At 41.9% G+C, this 19,565-nt stretch overlaps 2 protein-coding genes across 2 annotated transcripts in view; one reads left to right on the plus strand and one right to left on the minus strand.

The window, feature by feature from the left end:
* On the minus strand, positions 1-12,936 carry nes (nestin). The gene is made up of 5 exons (XM_029679680.2): positions 12,744-12,936; positions 9,753-10,794; positions 8,736-8,860; positions 7,060-7,133; positions 1-6,395 (listed from the first exon to the last, which is right to left on the minus strand). The coding sequence occupies exons 2-5, from the start codon at positions 10,566-10,568 to the stop codon at positions 1,405-1,407; spliced, it is 6,006 nt and encodes a 2,001-aa protein (XP_029535540.1). The 5' UTR covers positions 10,569-10,794; positions 12,744-12,936; the 3' UTR covers positions 1-1,404.
* Positions 11,609-19,565, plus strand: part of LOC115141078 (uncharacterized) — a 15,460-nt gene continuing 7,503 nt past the window's right edge. Inside the window, exons 1-7 of the mRNA XM_065027200.1 lie at positions 11,609-12,049; positions 16,432-16,506; positions 16,868-16,975; positions 17,062-17,364; positions 17,712-17,872; positions 18,187-18,308; positions 18,412-18,543. Of these exons, the coding sequence (XP_064883272.1) occupies positions 11,986-12,049; positions 16,432-16,506; positions 16,868-16,975; positions 17,062-17,364; positions 17,712-17,872; positions 18,187-18,308; positions 18,412-18,543 (965 nt within the window). The 5' untranslated portion in view covers positions 11,609-11,985. The remainder of the gene's footprint in view (positions 12,050-16,431; positions 16,507-16,867; positions 16,976-17,061; positions 17,365-17,711; positions 17,873-18,186; positions 18,309-18,411; positions 18,544-19,565) is intronic.

The following is a 19,565-nucleotide window of genomic DNA, read 5'->3' on the forward strand; positions in this document are numbered from 1 at the left end:
TATTTGTCAATTTGTTTTATTTTTCCAGGTATGTTTTTTCTGCGTGCATTTCTACAGAGAGAACACTAGCCAAAGAACAACACAAGTTTATTTTTGCTGTAATCGTGAACAAAGCATAACTAATATGGTACCATGTTGTTTCATTGTATGTTAGTTATACGTTGTGACACTGTGTTGTGAAACGCTTTAATAAAATGAAGGCAAACTGTTCTTCTGGGATTTCAAACCATGCACTGCTGAACATCTAGACAAATGGCTACCCAGACTATTCACCCCCCACCCCCCACCACACCACTGCCACTCTCTGTTGTCATCTATGCATAATCACTTTAATAACTCTACCTACATGTACATACTACCTCAACTAACCGGTACCCCTGCACATTGACTCTGTACCGGCACCCCTCTGTATATATTGTTATTTTTTACTGCTCCTCTTTAATTACTTGTTACTTTTATCTCTTATTCTTATCTGTATTTTTTTAAACAGGCACTGTCGTTAGGGGCTCGTAAGTAAGCATTTCACTGTAGGGTCTACACCTGTTGTATTCAGCGCACGTGACTAATACAATTTGATTTGATTTGCTGCTTGTAGTGTGTGAGTTGAAATATCAAATGATAATCATAAATAACACTATTCAATGGAGTAAGTCAAGGGGGTATGAATACCTTCTGAAGGCACAGCTGGAGTCCTTATCAAATGGACTTAAGATGTTAAAAAATATATATTGCTGCTAGAAAAAACAAGCTCCCAGGTCTTGTGCAGTGAAATACCTTGGTTCTGACTTTTGCTCTGATTGATTTCCTTCAATCAGTGCAATCAAATCAACTATCAATTAATGGCAGTTTGGAATGCTTTGACTTTCAAATGTCCTTTCTTTGGGTTTTTAATTAAGTTACTTTTGTTCTTCAAAGGGGGGAGGCAAAATAAACAAATGCTATTCAAACATCAATTTGTAAAACTTACAAAAAATGGCCCTCGATGTCTTGAAATGGAGTAGGTACACTGGTGGTTAGTGCCAGCAGGGTGTGCACCAAAGCACAACTTTTTGGTTTTTGAAAACAGCATAAATATTTGACGGTCTGTGCTATCTCGCATCCTTGGGACGTCCCTACCCCATTGAAGTTGACATTTTAAATGGTGTAGGTAAGGATTATGGTGATAGTTAGGGTTTAGGGTAGGGACATCCCAAGGATCCCGGAGAGCACTGAATTGTCATGACATTCTGTGACATAGTACATTCATGTTTGGATGAAATTATCGTTTCATTTACTTTCCACTGTGAGGATCATTGTGAATCAATGCTCAAATTCAAAGCCTGTAAAATGTAAATAGCTTTACACTCTCAGTAACACTTGTTACTTCTACTTTACTCCTTTATAGAAACCATGCTGAAATTGTTCCTAATCTTCCCCAGATGACCAGGAGTCTCCATCTTCAGAACCTTCAGAAGTAACATTCACACCCTCTACCACATCTTTACAAACCAGCTGCTTCACCTGTGAGGGCATCTGTTTGTCCTCTTCTTCAAGGGTGGAAGCTTTAGGTGTGTCACTGTCCATCTTTGTGTTCCAATTAGTTGCCTGTGGATTCTCCAAATCCACCCAGGATAGGTTGTTAGCCAAGGCTAGGTTCTGATTGGGTAGCTCGGTCACATGGTCATATGGCTCATCCGGTTGATAGGGGGCTCCTGTCTCCAGATTGGAACCCCAGAAGTTGTTGTGTACACCAGAGCTGTGGAAGCTGTGGAGGTCCCGGCCTTCGCTGTCAGTTTTGGATGATCTCTCGGAGTCTCTCTTGTGACCTGCAAAAGGATCTCCAGATTCCAGGTGTTTGTTTGGACTTTCTAAGACTTCCCATTCATCTGTCTGAAGACATTCATTACTTGCCTGATAGCTAGTGATCTCTTCTGCAGAATGTTCTATAAGAGCATTGCAATCCTCATAGTGAGAGACTGCCACATCTAACAAGTCTTCCTGATCTGCAGTTAGATTTGCTTTGGTGACAGGTTGCAAATACTGGCTTGCATTTGGCGACTCATCATCTGTGCTGTTGGACTCTTCTATATCCAAGTTGTTCATGTCGGTTTGACTCTCAGGCCTGCTGTTTAAACTGCTGTAGATAGAATGGCTTCCAGTGAAGTCTGCATGAGTCGACATATAAAGGTTCTGGTCATCCTGTCCTTCTATTTTGTCTGGTACAGCTTCAGTTCCCAGTCCCCCACTGAATACCTTACCTTGAGCCAAATATTCTTCTTTGGATATTTCTACTGAACCTTCTCTAAGAGATGTGTGATCAGATGTCATTAGAATCCCAGAGTGCACCGAATACATAACCTCTGAGGAAATACACTCTTGCTCAGACTGATTCAGTTTCTCTCCACCTGAAGGTATATGCTCTTGCTCAGACTGATTAAGTTTCTCTCGACCTGAAGGTATACACTCTTGCTCAGACTGATTCAGTTTCTCTCCACCTGAAGGTATATGCTCTTGCTCAGACTGATTCAGTTTCTCTCGACCTGAAGGTATACACTCTTGCTCAGACTGATTCAGTTTCTCTGCACCTGGAGGTATACACTCTTGCTCAGACTGATTCAGTTTCTCTCCGCCTGAAGGTATATGCTCTTGCTCAGACTGATTCAGTTTCTCTCGACCTGAAGGTATACACTCTTGCTCAGACTGATTCAGTTTCTCTGCACCTGAAGGTATATACTCGGGATCGGATTGATTCATTTTCTCTCTGTCTGAGGGTATATGTTCTTGCTCACATATATCCAGTTTCTCTCCACCTGAAGGTATATTCTCTTGTTCAGATTGATTCAGTTTCTCCCCGCCTGAAATGATATACTCTGGCTCAGATTGATTCAGTTTCTCTCCTCCTGAAGGTATCTTCTCTTGTTCAGATTGATTCAGTTTCTCTCCGCCTGAAGGTATATTCTCTTGTTCAGATTGATTCAGTTTCTCCCCGCCTGAAATGATATACTCTGGCTCAGATTGATTCAGTTTCTCTCCTCCTGAAGGTATATTCTCTTGCTCGGATTGATTCCGTTTCTCTCCGCCTGAAGGTATATACTCGGGCTCGGATTGATTCATTTTCTCTCTGTCTGAGGGTATGTGTTCTTGCACATATAGATTCAGTTTCTCTCCGCCTGAGGTTATGTACTCTGGCTCGGATTGATTCAGTTTCTCTCTGTCTGAAGGTATATGTTCTTGCGCATATAGATTCAGTTTCTCTCCACCTGAAGGTATATACTCTGGCTCGGATTGATTCAGTTTCTCTCTGTCTGAAGGTATATGTTCTTGCGCATATAGATTCAGTTTCTCTCCACCTGAAGGTATATACTCTGACTCGGATTGATTCATTTTCTCTCCGTCTGTTGGTATGTGTTCTTGTGCATATAGATTCAGTTTCTCTCCGTCTGTTGGTATGTGTTCTTGTGCATTTACGTTCTGTTTCTCTCCGCCTGAAGTTATATACTCTTGTTCAGATTGATTTAGTTTCTCTCCGTTTGAAGGTATATGCTCTGGCTCAGATTGATACATTTTCTCTCTGTCTGAGGGTATATGTTCTTGCTCACATATATCCAGTTTCTCCCCACCTGAAGTTATATACTCTGGCTCGGATTGATTAATTTTCTCTCCACCTAAAGGTATATTTTCTTGCCCAGATTGATTCAGTTTCTCTCTGATTGAAGGTAAATGCTCTGGCTCGGATTGATACATTTTCTCTCCATCTGAGGGTATATGTTCTTGCTCACATATATCCAGTGTCTCTCCGCCTGAAGTTATATCCTCTGTCTCGGATTGATTCAGTTTCTCTCCGCCTGAAATGATATACTCTGGCTCAGATTGATTAATTTTCTCTCCATCTGAGGGTATGTTTTCTTGCACATATAGATTCAGTTTCTCTCCGCCTGAGGGTATATACTCTTGTTCAGATTGATTCAGTTTCTCTCCGCCTGAGGGTATATACTCTTGTTCAGATTGATTCAGATTCTCTCCATCTGAGGGTATGTGTTCTTGTGCATTTAGATTCTGTTTCTCTCCGCCTGAGGATATATACTCTTGTTCAGATTGATTCAGTCTCTCTGAGTGTATCTGCTCTACCTCCTCACTGTATAATATGTCTTGTGTCTGGGAAAGTTCAGTGTGAGACTCAATTTGAAGACTCAGTACTGACTCGCTCTCAATCATCTGCCCAGTAAAGTGTTCACTGTAACTGGATATAGATAAATTCTCTAGCTCTTGCTCCACCAATCTATCAATTCTTTCTTCATTATAGTCCTCATCAGAGCACACCATGGAGTACTCTCCAGGTTCTGTAAGTTCCTCATAGGATTGCTCCTCTTCTGCCTCCTGAATCAACTGATCTACAGCATTCTCCTCATCGTTCTCCTGTGTAGCATGCTCCTTTGTTTGGCTAGCATCCACGTCCTCTTGGTGAGTGGAGCCCATGTTACGTTCCTTATCTATGACATCCCCTTCTGACTCTTCATACAGATCCTCCATGGTGTCAAACTGTTTGGACTTGCCTTCGCCCCAGGTGTCTGTTCCTGTCTGGCAAACCTCCCTGTCCTCTTCACCATCACTGGAGTCACTCTCGCCCATGTGTGAAGCCTGAGTGTTGACATCCGTCTCGTCACTCTTGTAACGGATCAAGGGGTGTGTGTCGGCTAGTGTGTTGTCCTGAGCATAGCTGTCGCCTTCTAGCTCAGCCCTCCATGAAACAGAATTATTTTGACAGTAGTTTGCCTCATCATGATCCTCTTTGTCATTGTCGGATATATTCAGTTTCTCTCCGCCTGAAGGTATATGCTCTTGCTCAGATTGATTCAGTTTCTCTCCGTTTGAATTGATATACCTTTGCTCAGACTGATTCAGTTTCTCTCCGCCTGAAGGTATTTGCTCTTGCTCGAATTGATTTAGTTTCTCTTCATTTGAAGGTATATACTCTTGATCAGACCGATTGGGTTGGGTTTCTCTGTTATTCCACATCTCTTCCTCTTTCACATGATACTTTGCTTCTTTCCAATCATCCATTCTTTCTCCAATTCCATTCTCTCCATTGTACCCTCCCACTCTATCCCATTCATCCTTTACCTCCCCATTGGGGGTCAGTGCATGTTGTTCCTCACGTTTGTTAGACATATAATTTTCATCATCCACTTTTGTGACATTTATGTCACCTTCCTCCACTCTTTCAACATGGTGAAATACCTCTTCTGACCAGTGAGAAGCTTGAGCAGATTCATATGAGATCATCTCCTCTTGGTTGAACTTATCGATTCTTTCTGTCATATCATTTTCCTTAATGAATCCTCCCAATCTTTCACGATCCTCCTTACCATACCCATAGGGGTGCAATTCATCTTCCAATTGCTCCTCATGTTTGTTAGACATATCATTTTCATCCTCTTTTGGGAGATGAATAACATCTTCCTCCAGTCTTTTAACATGGCGAAATGCCTCTTCTGAACCGTGGGAGGCTTGAGTGGATTCATATGACATATTGTCCTCTTGGTTGAACTCTATTGGCTTGTTGTAACTTTTCCCCGCCCCATACTCAAAAGCTTGACTGCTTGTGAAGGTCTCAAATGCTTGTTCTAGCACTGATGCAGTTTCAGATTCCAAGCCTTCGTTTCCCGCCCATTCAGCATCTTTCTTTGCTGTTTCAAGATCTCTTTCCTCCGATGCATTCATGGGACCGTAAGGCAGATCTAGTAGAGGTTCCTCTTTTTCAAAAGACATTTCAAAAGGTACATCATTATCATCATTCGCTGAGAAAGCAGAATGTGCCCCTGTCACCGAACCTGCTCTCTCATAGCTCACTGAAGGGCTGTAGAGCTCTTGAGCATCAGTGCTGAACACAGTTGGCATACTGAAGCTGGTCTCGACCCGGTGACTCATGGCAGATTCCAGAACGGGTTTCTCTTCAGCAAACCAGGTTCTGACTATGTTCTGATCCTCTTCCTCCTTTTCCATATCCCACATGGATTGTTCCTTGTGGTCAGATCCAAGCCAAGATACAACATCAGCTCCTGCCTCTTCAGTGGGAGGTGAGAGAGGCTCAGCATAGTTGACTTCTTTATGGACATCTTGGGGACTGAAGGGGTGGACTGAAATTCCGTCCTGTGGTACTTTGGGGAAAGGCGTTGAACAACTTACCTGGTGGTTGGACCCTACGCCAAAGTCGATATGCTCTTCTGTCTTTCGACAACTCTCAGGTGTTTCATTCAGGGTTACCCGATTTTGAGTCCAGATTGGTGATGCGGACATCATTGTCACATTGGATCGTGGGCTTGCTCTATGGATGGTAGAGATGGGCCTGATCATGTGACTGGTAGCCAGCTGTGTCTGGAAGCTTTGCTTAACCCCTCGGGAGCTGGGCACTCCATCTGTGAATGACATAGGAAGATTATTGAATAGGTACACCATACATAATGGTACTGGGTACGCCACAGGCCAGGGACTATTGTAGATAGACATCAATAAGGTTGAAATGACACTGACAATAATCTTAACAATACCAGGAAACATTCACTAATGCTTTGATTGTAAGACAAAAAGCAATCTCTGTCTATTCCAAAATGTCTTCAGTTTTATCTTATGTTGACAGAGATCTCGAAACCCCATCCCAAAGGCAATATTAGGAGACATGTTCTCCTGAACAGAGGTTAGACAGTAATGGAGAGATATTGATCATGACTTCCTTCCCCTCCAGTCTGAATTACCGGAAAGCAAAGCCATATGGCTCAATGACCTTTGGGGACTCTAGGTAGCTTGCGTTACAGAGCACAAAGCGTCTAGCTCAGCCCCCTAACCAACCCACACCATCCCCCACTCGTTTTGGTCTAATGTGAATATATACACTGTACAGTACAGAGTCAGGACTCGCCCACCTTAAGTATGAGGAAGATTCCTTTTGGTTTACAGTACAATTATACAGTAACAGGAGTACATGTCATGGAGGTGTTGGCTTTGACACCTATCAATATCATGTTGTACTACAACACAGTCACTGATCTAGCTGGCAGATTCCTGTATGAAGTGATCATTTACCAGAGATGTAGGTACTCCTTGGCTGATTGGTTGAAGAGAAATCCCCCTTCAGACTTTCATTGTCCAGTAAAGCGCTGAGGGAAAATAACAGACACAGACAAACGAGAGAAGGATTCATAAAGGGAAAGTGATGTAACATTTTTTTTTGCAACACTATCTAGAGAACCTTATGTCCTGGTTAAAAGCAGCTTGAATACTAATGTGACGAATAACCAAAATAATGTGTACTTTGGCCACACTAGGGGTTATTCTGAAATGATGTGTCATAGGGTGGGGTGAGAGGAGTGAAGTGGGAGGGCTTTTGTTGCCAACATGAGATCTGTTGTTATGGAAATGTGGGGGACGACATTGTCATTTGACGAGCCATCTGTTGTGCATACCACTGCCATCAATTCCCCCTCTCACATACTCACAGCCTAAAATACAGGCATTCTGATGAGCCCAAGCAGAACTAATACCATTTGTATTCACAGATGTGGACCATGCCCATTCCAACACACATTCAAACTAGCATCTCTAATGAAACTGGTGCACATGTATATCCCAATATGATCCCAGAATCACATTCCAAGTGTTGCTCAATGTGTTCTATTGCGCGTTGGGATGTACTGTATAGGTGCCGATAATATGAATTTGATGCATTTACGAAATCTCTTTTGAGACCTGCTGTCTGCTTCTCCCCCTGCCTCTTATTCCTGTTCCTCTAGACTCCCATAGCTCATACGTTGGTCATCCCCTGCTGATACCTTGGGGTCACTATGGAGGGGGAAGAGACCAAGGGAAGGAGAAAGGCGCCACTATAGAGGCCCATATAAAGTTACCCTGCTCAAGACAGCTGAGACTGGCCTTTTCAAGGGGATGACCTTTAGGCCAGACGGCTGAGCTCTATTGGACAACAGGCCTTGGGCATCTACATATTGTTCCACATTCTCACAGGGGGAGGGGTGATGGGGCTCAGTCTGAACTTCCAGTTGAAAGGCCATCTTTGAATGTGATAAACTAGACATCTAAATCAGCATGGACATGGGGACTTAATAATGACGGCTTTCTCACAATCGGTAGAAAAGTAAAAAGAAAAAGAACATGTTTGGAAAAGAACTATTGGAAAAGAAGAGGAAGATAGTAGTGAAGATGGGATGATTGCGACATTTGCCTCAATTTTCATATTCTGATCGACAGGCTTTTTTGCAGACGTCAAACATGCGTGGGCTTGGTGTCGCTTTTTCAGCCGTTGCCGCCTTCATCAGAGTTCAAACCAACTCGAGGTGACACTTTTATTTGAAAATTCCCACGTCTCTCTTACATGAAAAAAAATGACACTACCTCTTATCACCTTTGGCTGTGTGCCAATAGTCTTTCATGACTTCCTCCCCGTGTCTCCTTTCCCTCTACAGTTGATAAGTAAAATACCTGGATGGATGGCCATCAACATACTTTCATCTGTCATGGTCTATCCGATCAGTGGTTGTGAAGATAAACAAGTTAGTAAAGACAGAAGTCCAACTTGAGATCATTGTGTACAAGTAATGTTTTCAAACAAAGCTCCAATTGACATCAATGCATGATTTACTAGTTACCCTTTAGCATTTGGCCCAAAATGTCTATAGTTTCGTGCTAAAGATATGATGAGAGAGGTACTGTAGCTTCTGATATATGTACAGTGACATGTACCGTACCTGTATGTGGCCACCTCCATGCCCAGAGACATCTTCAGCTGCATCAGACCCCTACTTTCTGTCAGGAGAGTGTCAATCTGATTTCCCAGCGCCCCCTTCTCCATCTCCAACACCTCCAGATGGGCCTGTGGAACAGGAAAAGGGAAGAGAATTGATTGGAAATGGCATTGATGTTATCCAACCATAGCACATGAACAGGTATTGAAGGCACCGAATTATGGTTCCTGGTCCCATGGCAAGAGCTTATGACCAGCATAGAACATAGAATGTTCAATGTTGTGTTCCCTGCATCTAATGGTTGGGCCCCAGTGTGGATTTTTGACCTTTCTGGACAAATAATGACCTGGAACTAATTCCCAGAGCCCCAGCCTAGGCCGAGTCCAACATGCTGTTTCTGTCCAAACATTTCATTAGCATTTCAAATGAAAGGGAGCACAATATAAGCCTTCTCAGAGATACTGCGTTGGTACGTTTCTACGTCATAGATATCATCAGACTAATTTGGACAAAAACACCTTGTTTTCATCAAATTACCATATTGTTCCTGTTTTTATTTTGGGCCATGTCCATTTGAAAAACGTTCTGCTATGACTGACATTTGAAACACTTTGTTTTGCCCTGGTTTGCTCAACTGGAAGCAGCTTTAGCTGTCTCAATTAACTGGCAAGATACACAACGAAGCACATTGTCATTTGTCTTTGGACTGAAATCATTTGAAGGTCCTAAATCCCAGACAGCAGTCACATTCAGACAACACACTCAAGATGTTTTAAACAATGCATGATTATTAAAGCATAAATCGATATGGAATTTAATAGTATGGTTAGGAATCTCACTTATATGGCTCAGTTCAGGTTCAGGTGAACAGGAGTTTTAAATAATCTAATTGACACTGTTTTATGATTGAATTGGCAAATGACACTGTTAACAAAGTTATGAGATATTCACATGAATAAACCCACACCCATAAATACGCCCACACCAAAGACCAGGGTCGGCTACTTTAACTGTTCTTACCTGCAGGTTTTGTGTCTCTTGCCTCTGCATGTCTCTCTGTTTGGCCACACTCCTCTCCAGACACTGCCTTCTATCCTGGGCTGATTGCAGCTCATTCTCCAGGGCATGAAGTTTCAGTTGGCTCTCATTCTTCTCCTGGCCCACCTGGGCCAACCGGGTTCTGGCCTGGTTTAGAGACTCGTCCAGGCTGTCCACCTGGCCCTGAAACACCATGGCCGCCTCATGCCACACCCTGACAGCCATCTGGGAGTACTCCTCACCCAGCTCCTGGAGGCTGGGCAGCTGGATGCCCGTTTGGGGTGGAGGGGGTGGCAGTGCAGGTCTGACATGGATTAATGTAGCCTGGAAGCCGGCAACATCTTCCTGGTGGGTTTTTATCTGGAAATGGATTTGTTTCTCTAGCTGGTTCACCTTCTCTCCTAACCAGATCTGAGCCCTCCTCTCCTCCTCCATCTGCTTCCTGCTGTCTGCCAGCTTCTTCTTCACCTCCCCATGGGCGTCCGCCTCCCACTGTCTCTGCAGCCCCAGGACGTGGAGCTCTTCACCCAGGCTCCCTAGCTCCAGCTCCACCCGATCCTTCTCCCTCCAGACTTCCTCTACCTCTTGCCTGGCCAGGCTCAGCTTGTCCTCCAGGCCCATCCGCCCCCCCTGGCCGCTGCCCCTCAGGGCCTGGATCTCCTGGCATAGTAGCTTGTTCTCCTCCTCCAGCAGCCTCACTCGGCCCAGGTAGGTCTCCAGGCGTTGGTTGAGGTTCAGCATCTGGAGCTTGTCGTCAGTCCGGTGGCTGTGGTGGTGTCTGAGGCGGTGGAGCTCCATGTCAGAGAGAGAGGACAGATAGTAATGCTGGTTGAGTAATTCAATTTTTTTAAGTAAAGAATTCCTCACCCTGGAGCGAGCAGGTTCTGGCAATGTGTGTGAGGTGCTGATTCGGTCTCTCTCGCTCTCTCCCTCTCTCTCCAAGCCTGTGTGTGATGGTCAGAATGTGCTGTGAGGCTGCTTGCCTACTGGAGTGTGACCGCTGGTGAGACACTCTCCTTTCATACTGGAATTAATGCAGGGGGAGGGCAGAGGGGAAGAAAGGGGAGGAGGGATGGAGAGGAGGGAAGAGAGGGAGGTGGGAGTGAGCGGTGATGTCATTTGGGGGTTAACTCTAGCTCTGCAGGGAATGTCTTTTTCTTATTCACTGGGAGAAATTCACATTTTGATTGAATGATTTCTGTTATCTCTCTACAAGTACATATTCAGTTGTAATTTATGAAATGATGCATTTCTTTAGACCATTTCTTTTTCTGATAAAAAAACATATTGTGTGTAATTGTTAGACTACTGAATGTAATATGTAAGGCTAAATGTCATAGCACGAATACAATACTCTAATACGGCACTGTAAATGAAGAGACTTGACAGGAAGCCTAGAGGAAACATTTGTAGTTGGACTAAGACAACTCTGATTGTCACACATGTTTAGAAACTATAGGCTAAATCAATCTAATTGGATAGTTTTTTGATTAAAAAAATTGTGATGTCCATTTTGACCTCACTACTACCCTCTGGTGACAGTATTTCAACATTGCAGCAGCCCCACGTCCATACAGTATCAAGTCCACTTCCATTCAAACTTGATCTTATGGTTGGGAAAGGGGGGTACTTAATCAATTGTGCATCTGAATGCCAACAACTGAAATGTGTCTTCCGCATTTAACCCAACCCCTCTGGCTTAATAGTGTCCTGAAGATCTATTGCAGACATATGGGAAATGAATTACAGACCAATGAGAAACACATTACAACATGTTCTGAAGTCTTAGCAAGCCAGGGTATTCCCTTTAACTTGTAAGCCAGTCAACCACAATGTGAATTGGCCAACTTCTCAAGCAACCACTGACAGGAGGGTATGGCATGTCTTCAGAGGTGTCCTCATGCTAAAACAAGTGAGCATAGAATGAGATACACTATGTACAAAACTATTTCTGTTTTCCATGCACAGTTGTCTGCCTATTGTTTCCGTACAGTTTGTCATATTTAGTACAGGTGTATTGACAATGGCACGTCAACATGACTTCCTCTTCTCAGTCAGGTGAAATTGTTGTCTGACATGAGTAATGCAAACCAGAGTCTAAGCAGAAGTACTAATACAGGTCCTAATTGGAGCCATCACCACTCGTATAGATCAATACTGGGTAAGGTTTCTCTGTACTTGTATCTCTAAGAAACACACTGTTGACAACTAAAGGATGTCAGAAGAGCTGCATTATTCTACAGTAGTTTTCAAGAATCCCATCATTTCTTTGCTGGAAGGTGAGTCTTGGCCTTTCTTTCTCATCTCTTCATCAATGTCACTCACTTTTATTTAATTTCGTTCAGTTTCAAAAAATGTCAATTCCAGACTGAAGACTATAACAATCACAGTTGTTTGTGAATATTCCAAGTAAAGGGTCCATAAATCAAGTGAGCCAGATATGGCTGCTACAGTATGCTGAGTCATGTTCATGTTTTTCTACTCTGCCATTATGTTTTAATCAAGTACAAATTACATTCTTAACCCATGTCATCTCATGGGTCACAATAGCAAGAATATATTTGTTGTACTTTACAGGCTCTAGAGAAGTTAAAGTTGTATTTATAATCAATGTTTCAAATATTATACATTATCATATCACTTAGAGAAGTTTCATTTGATTTCTCAAAAATGGTCAGAAGACCACAAGCATATTTCTCCAAGATGTACTTTTACAGACAAACTTGGCACCAGAGGTCTGTACTCAACAGATTTAAAAACAAATACCTGGTTGAAATAAAAAAATATTTTCCATATAAATATATTTTTTAAACGGTCTAGTTTACAAACACTATATATACCAAAGTATGTGGACACTTGTTCAAATTAGTGGATTCGGCTATTTCAGCCACACCTGTTGCTGACAGGTGTATAAAATTGAGCACACAGTTATGCAATCTCCATAAACAAACATTGGCAGTAGAATGTACTTACTGAAGAGCTCAGTGACTTTCAACGTGGTACCGTCATAGGATGCCACCTTACCAACAAGTCAGTTTGTCAAATTTCTGTCCTGCTAGAGCTGCCCCGGTCAATTAAGTCCTGTTATTGTGAAGTGGAAACAATGAGGAGCAACAACAGCTCAGCCGTGAAGTGGTAGGCCACACAAGCTCACAGAACGGAACCACCTAGTGATGAAGTGCATACCGTGTAAATATTGCCTGTTCTCGGTTGCAACACTCACTACCGAGTTCCAAATTGCCTCTGGAAGCAACATCAGCACAAGAACTGTTCGTCGGGAGCTTCATGAAATGGGTTTCCATGGCCGAGCAGCGCGCACAAGCCTAAGATCACCATGTGCAATGCCACGCGTAGGCTGCAGTGGTGTAATGCTCACTGCTATTGGACTCTTGAGCAGTGGAAACTCGTTCTCTGGAGTGATGAATCACGCTTCCCCATCTGGCGGTCCGATGGACGATTCTGGGTTTGGCGGATGCCAGGAGAACGCTACCTGCCCCAATGCATAGTGCCAACTGTAAAGTTTGGTGGAGGAGAAATAATGGTCTGGGGACGTTTTTCATGGTTCGGATTAGGCACCTTAGTTCCAGTGAAGGGAAATCTTAACACTACGGCATACAATGACATTTTAGACGATTCTGTTCTTTCAACTTTGTGGCAACCTTTTAGGGAAGGTCCTTTCCTGATTTAGCATGACAATGCCCCCATGCACAAAGCAAGGTCCATACAGAAATGGTTTGTCGAGATCGGTGTGGAAGAACTTGACTGGCCTGCATAGAGCCCTGACCTCAACTCATCGAACACCTTTGGAATGTACTGGGAAGCCGACTGAGAGCCAGGCCTAATCGCCCAACATCAGTGCCCAACCTCACTAATGCTCTTGTGGCTGAATGGAAGTTCCCGCAGCAATGTTCCAACATCTAGTTTAAAACCTTCCCAGAAGAGTGGAGACTGTTATTACAGCAAAAGTGGGAGCAACTCCATATTAATGCCCACGACTTTGGAATGAGATGTGTCCACACACTTTTGGTCATGTAGCACATGTGCCTTAATTTTCAATACATTGAATCCATGATACTTGAGGTAAATTAATTAATCCACATACACAGTGTCTCTAATTTATAAAATATAGTACCGGTCAAAAGTTTGGACACACATACTCATTCAATTTTTTTAATTTTTAAAACTATTTTCTACATTGCAGCATAATAGTGAAGACATCAAAACTATGAAACAACACATGGAATCACGTAGTAACCACAAAAGTGTTAAACAAATCCAAATATATTTTATACCTAATATTATTCAAAGTCGTCACCCTTTGCCTTGATGACAGCTTTGCACACTCTTGTCATTCTCTCAACCAGCTTCATGAGGTAGTCACCTGGAATCCATTTCAATTAACAGGTGTGCCATGAGGAATGCTTTTCCAACAGTATTGAAGGAGTTCCCACATATGCTGAGCACTTGTTGGCTGCTTTTCCTTCACTCTGAGGTCCCCAAACCATCTCAATTGGGTTGAGGTCGGGTGATTGTGGAGGCCAGGTCATCTGATGCAGCACTCCTTCACTCTCCTTGGTGAAATAGTCCTTACACAGCCTGGAGGTGTGTTTTGGGTCATTGTCCTATTGAAAAATGTATTATTGTCCCACTAAGCGCAAACCATATGGGATGGCGTATCGCTGCAGAATGCTGTGGTAGCCATGCTGGTTAATTGTGCCTTGAATTCTAAATAAGTCACAGACAGTGTCACCAGCAAAGCACCCCCACACCATCACATCTCCTCCATACTTCACGATGGGAACCACACATGCGGAGATCATCTGTTCACCTACTCTGTCTCTCACAAAGCTACGGCGGTTGGAACCAAAAATCTAAAATTTGGACTAATCTGACCAAAGGACAGATTTCCACCGGTCTAATGTCCATTGCTAATTTTTTTGGGCCAAGCAAGTCTCTTCTTCTTATTGATGTCCTTTAGAAGTGGTTTCTTTGCAGCAAAATCGACAGTTGATGTTGAGATGTGTCTGTTACTTGAACTCTGTGAAGCATTTTATTTGGGCTGCAATCTGAGGTGCAGTTAAATGCTGATTTCTGAGGCTGGTAATGCTAATGAATTCTGGCTCTTGATGGACTGTCGTTTCTCTTTGCCTATTTGAGCTATTCTTGCCATAATATGGACTTTTGGTCTTTTACGAAATTGGGCTATCTTCTGTATACCACCCCTACCTTGTCACAACACAACTAGCAACTGCAAGCTAGCTAGCTAAATTGCCAAAAATGTTTAATGCTTTTCAACCTGCCCCCAAATTAACATAATTGGTTCAGAGTTTGTTTAGATATTTCAACCTGCGTGTTGTGATTGCGTTTGGTGTGTGGGACCAAATCAATTTGTGCATGTGCGGTTCGGACATGGTGTTTTGTTGGAAATGGCACACACAGGGATGAGACGCCATACACCTCGTCCAATTCTCCCTTGTGCCGATAGGGTGAACTTCTGACTGCATAATACAGCCACCATCCGCTGGGATATTGTGCTGAATCGCTACCATCTCTCTACAACACACACACTCCTACTCTAGCCATTACCTGGCAGCATCCCCACTCACACCAGTTTGTGTTTGCCCTCTAGCTGAGGTGTTTCAGGCGGCATATCTGTGTTGTTACTGCTACGAGAACAAACTCTTTGATCTGGGGCAACGATCGGCTCAAACATGAACGGCTTCAGTAGGTTTATTGGCTCCCTAACTAACAATTATGTCATTCTCTGTAATAAACTCATTCTCAGACTTGGAGCTACTCTGTAAATTCAGACATTTGGGGAATTCCAAAATACTCTCTCCTGCCAGTGACGCAACAATGCCAATATGGTGATTTACAATTACAGTTAGATGGCATTCTTAATCATAGTGTTTCCATTTCCCTTTAATGATTTTCAAACTCCTCATATATCTTCTTACGAATTTTCTTATGTTTGGTCTGATGTCTGGTGCTAGGCAACCAATTTAGCAAGCTATCTAGCTAGCAATGGCAATCATGTTAGCATATTTCCTACTGAGATGACTGTTCTAAAATATGTACTTTGGTTTAAAATAATCTATACTGAAACTTTAATTTGACGTTTGAGTGGATTAAACATGTTCAATTGCTTATTCTCTCACTGCCCAGAGTTTAAGACAAGGGTTTAGCTATCATGGAATTAAGAACAAATCCAATAACTTTATTTTCAAGAATCTAATTTCTTGTAAACTTTTTGCTGAAGGAGAAACATAAGAAATATTGCAATAACCTTTCCAATAACCTTTTTGAGGAATAGCAACTTTGCTTAACTTTCTTTAAGTTAATAATACATTTTCTCTTAAGACGATTTTGTGAATCTGGACCCAGGTGACTACCTCATGAAGCTGGTTGAGAGAATGCCAAGAGTGTGCAAAACTGTCATCAAGGCAAAGGGTGGCTACTTTGAAGAATAGGAAAGCAACAGGGATGAGGAGTTTTGACAAAGAAACTGGGGTCTATGAGTAACAAATAGGAACATTTAAGGGTAGGATATATCAGTACTTGATTGTTTCAATATTAGGGTATGTGGCATGTCTGGGAAAATGTAGGAACCAATGGGTTAATATTATTGAATATGTATGTGTCCCCTTTCTCTTCCTCACAGAGAAAAAAGAGGAAGAAACAGTATATGCTGAAGTTAAGGGAAGTGCGGTCACTCAACGGAATCCTGCCACAGCAGGTACATTTGAGAGATACCGAACTGCGGAAGATCTGCGTTATTGTGCAATTAGTCTCTCTAGATATCCGGGTTGCCTCCAACAATTAAAAAATGTTTCGCTTTAACATCGTCTGAACGGCAATTTGGCATAGAGGAATTATGTCACTGCCTGTGCGAGGACCTTATCCGCTTGAATAAAATAAGAAATAGCAACAACAAAAAAAGCTAAATGTAGATATATTTCCTCAAATTATCCACCATTTACTGTTCAATTATTAGATTTCATCAAATCATGGAATAACGCTTACCATTAAATGTATACACTGCTAACATGCTAACAATTTGGCTATAATAACATTAATCTTATTTTTGCTATTCCTAGTGGATGAGAGGCCTGCTCTCCACTCTCAACCCTTTCGAGGAGTGGCAGTGTGTTTGGGTGTTCTTTGTGTCCTCTTGGTTTCAGCCATTATAGGCCTCTATGTGTACTGTGAGTATGTGGATCATAACATAATATGGATTGTGGAGTGGTGCAGGATGACATCATAGAGTAAACATGTCCTTCTCTCTCCATAGTCAGCACTGCCCTGTCAGAGCACAACACAAAGTTGGTGAGGGAACTGGAGCAACTAACAGATGTGCGTGCATTCCTACTGGCGTCCAATCAGGACCTTACGAACCTCAACAGCAATCTGAGTAAAGCCAATCACATTTTGCGGTGTGATTATAGCAAAGTAAGCACTGCAAACCAACGTTTAGCGGCTGAGAAAGAAGCATTGTCAAGAGAGAGGGATAGACTGAACTGGAATCTTAGGTACATATATCAGTTTGAAAATTTTCCAGTCAATCAATATTGTTCACCAAAGGATGACGTAGGAGGTAAGCCCCCTTCCTGTTGGCCTTGTTTTCGTCATAGTGTACACCACGTGTCAAACTCATCCCACGGAGGGCCAAGTGTCTGCGGGTTTTCGCTCCACCCTTGTACTTGATTGATGATTTAAGGTCACTAATTAGTAAGGAACTCCCCTCACCTGGTTGTCTAGGTCTTAATAGAAGGACAAAACTAAAACCTGAAGACACTCGGCCCTCCACGGAATGAGTTTGACACCCTTAGTGTACACTAAAGACAAACTTTACACTTTCTATCTTACTCTGTAATATTGATAATACGTATGTAGTACAATTACCAGCTAATAATTATTACCTGTAATTCTTCATTGTTGCAGAGAGAAAGTGTAACCCTTGTCGAAGTGGGTGGATGTTGTTCCAATCTAGTTGTTACCAGATTTTATACCATTCCAGTCCCTGGAAGACCTGGGAACAAAGCAGAGAGAATTGCAAAAAAAATCATTCTGATCTGCTTGTCATAGGAAGTCAAACGGAACAGGTGGGACAATGCTACAGACTAGAGTTTTGAGGGACAGATTAATTTCACATTTAAAGTGGATCTCCAAAAAGTGAAATGGGAACTATATTATAATGTGTGACATGTAGATATGAGCTCAAGGTAAACCAGTTGTTACTGAAAAACAAAAGCACAAAGGTCATTATACTGCTGCTACCTGTTATGCCTTTTGTTATTCTCGCTCATTTGGACCTGATTAGATACATTTATTCGTAACGTTTAGACACTCTCTCCTGAAACTGTGGATTACCATATAAAAATGTTTTTACTTGTGGTTTCATTCATTTCACATTCAGGAATTCATTCATAACCACACTCAATACTACTTTGATATTCATCATGGATACTGGATCGGTTTGACTGACATAGCTAATGTCAACCAATGGCTCTGGGTTAATGGAAGTCACCAGACTGATGGGTAAGGACCTTTCATGCAATGTAAATACAACAAAGACGCATTGTTAAATCATTATTTGACTCAGTCATTTCTTTTCATTCATGGCGGTGTTCTATTTTCACAGGTTTTGGAAGAGACAAACTGGGGGAGGTAATTGCGTGTTAACTGTCCCAAATAATGCGCCTTTGGCTAATTGGAATGCTGAATCATGTAGTATGCAGAACCGTTGGATCTGTGAGAGTAGAGCCTTACTATGATCAGATTAAATTGCAGGGACACTCTCTTAACCTGAAGAGGTATTCTCACATACTGAACTCATATATTATTGCATCTCCACTTGAGAATTACATTGAGTTTTATTCTAATTTAAGGACCCCTGCATCTGTCTGTTGTGGTCAATTCGAATTCACTCAATTCAGGAAGTGATTTTAATTTACAATGGAAAACCTTCATTAGCTGACTTCAATTTGAATTGACCCCAATCTGGTTCTGTTTGTATGTTTTTGAATCAAGGATCTGTAGTAATGTAGCTATAGAGAAGTTTTAAAAAATAATGTTCCGTTTTGACCTTTCATATAAATCAGGCATATTTTCTTTAATGTCAATCATTTCACTTTGACAATAAATGTATGTTCTTCTATTGTCTTACTGTATTATGTTTGTAGTGTTTTAGAATAACATTTGTTTTGGCCTTTTCATAGATCAGAAATCATATCATATTCAGTTTACAAAGCAAAGCAGGACTTGTCTTCCAAGATTGTCTTCTTTCGATTTTGAAAGATCTTACTTAGCATATGAAGTACAAGTTTAATACATGGAATGGAAGTTTAAAGTTTTTAATGAAATCACTGTTTTATAAACTATACAATACTTCTAAATAAGCAGCTTTAGGCACTTGATTAAATCTTTATTTAAAGCAGCAATCAGGAGTTGAAACCGTAACAAAGTACATCCCCGCCCCTGTTTTGGTAAAAATCAAAAAAGAAAGGCTGAGGGATGGGGCTGGAGAAATGTTACCACTGTCAACTTCATAGAAGGAGCCATGGATGCAATGCCTGACCATCCATGATATCAAAATGATAGCCTCATAGCATGGTTAAAACTATGTAGTGTTTGTTTACATGTATTTTGATGACAAACATTGGAGGAAAACAAGCTTATATTTTTGGTTCTGATGGAGAATCACAGTTGAACGAAGCTCATGAGGCATTTATAAGTTATATTCTTTAAGAATCAATGGGTACATATCATTCATTTAAGTCCAAAATTGATTCCTCT

The sequence above is a fragment of the Oncorhynchus nerka genome, linkage group LG14 (assembly GCF_034236695.1).
Source record: "Oncorhynchus nerka isolate Pitt River linkage group LG14, Oner_Uvic_2.0, whole genome shotgun sequence".
NCBI lineage: Eukaryota > Metazoa > Chordata > Actinopteri > Salmoniformes > Salmonidae > Oncorhynchus > Oncorhynchus nerka.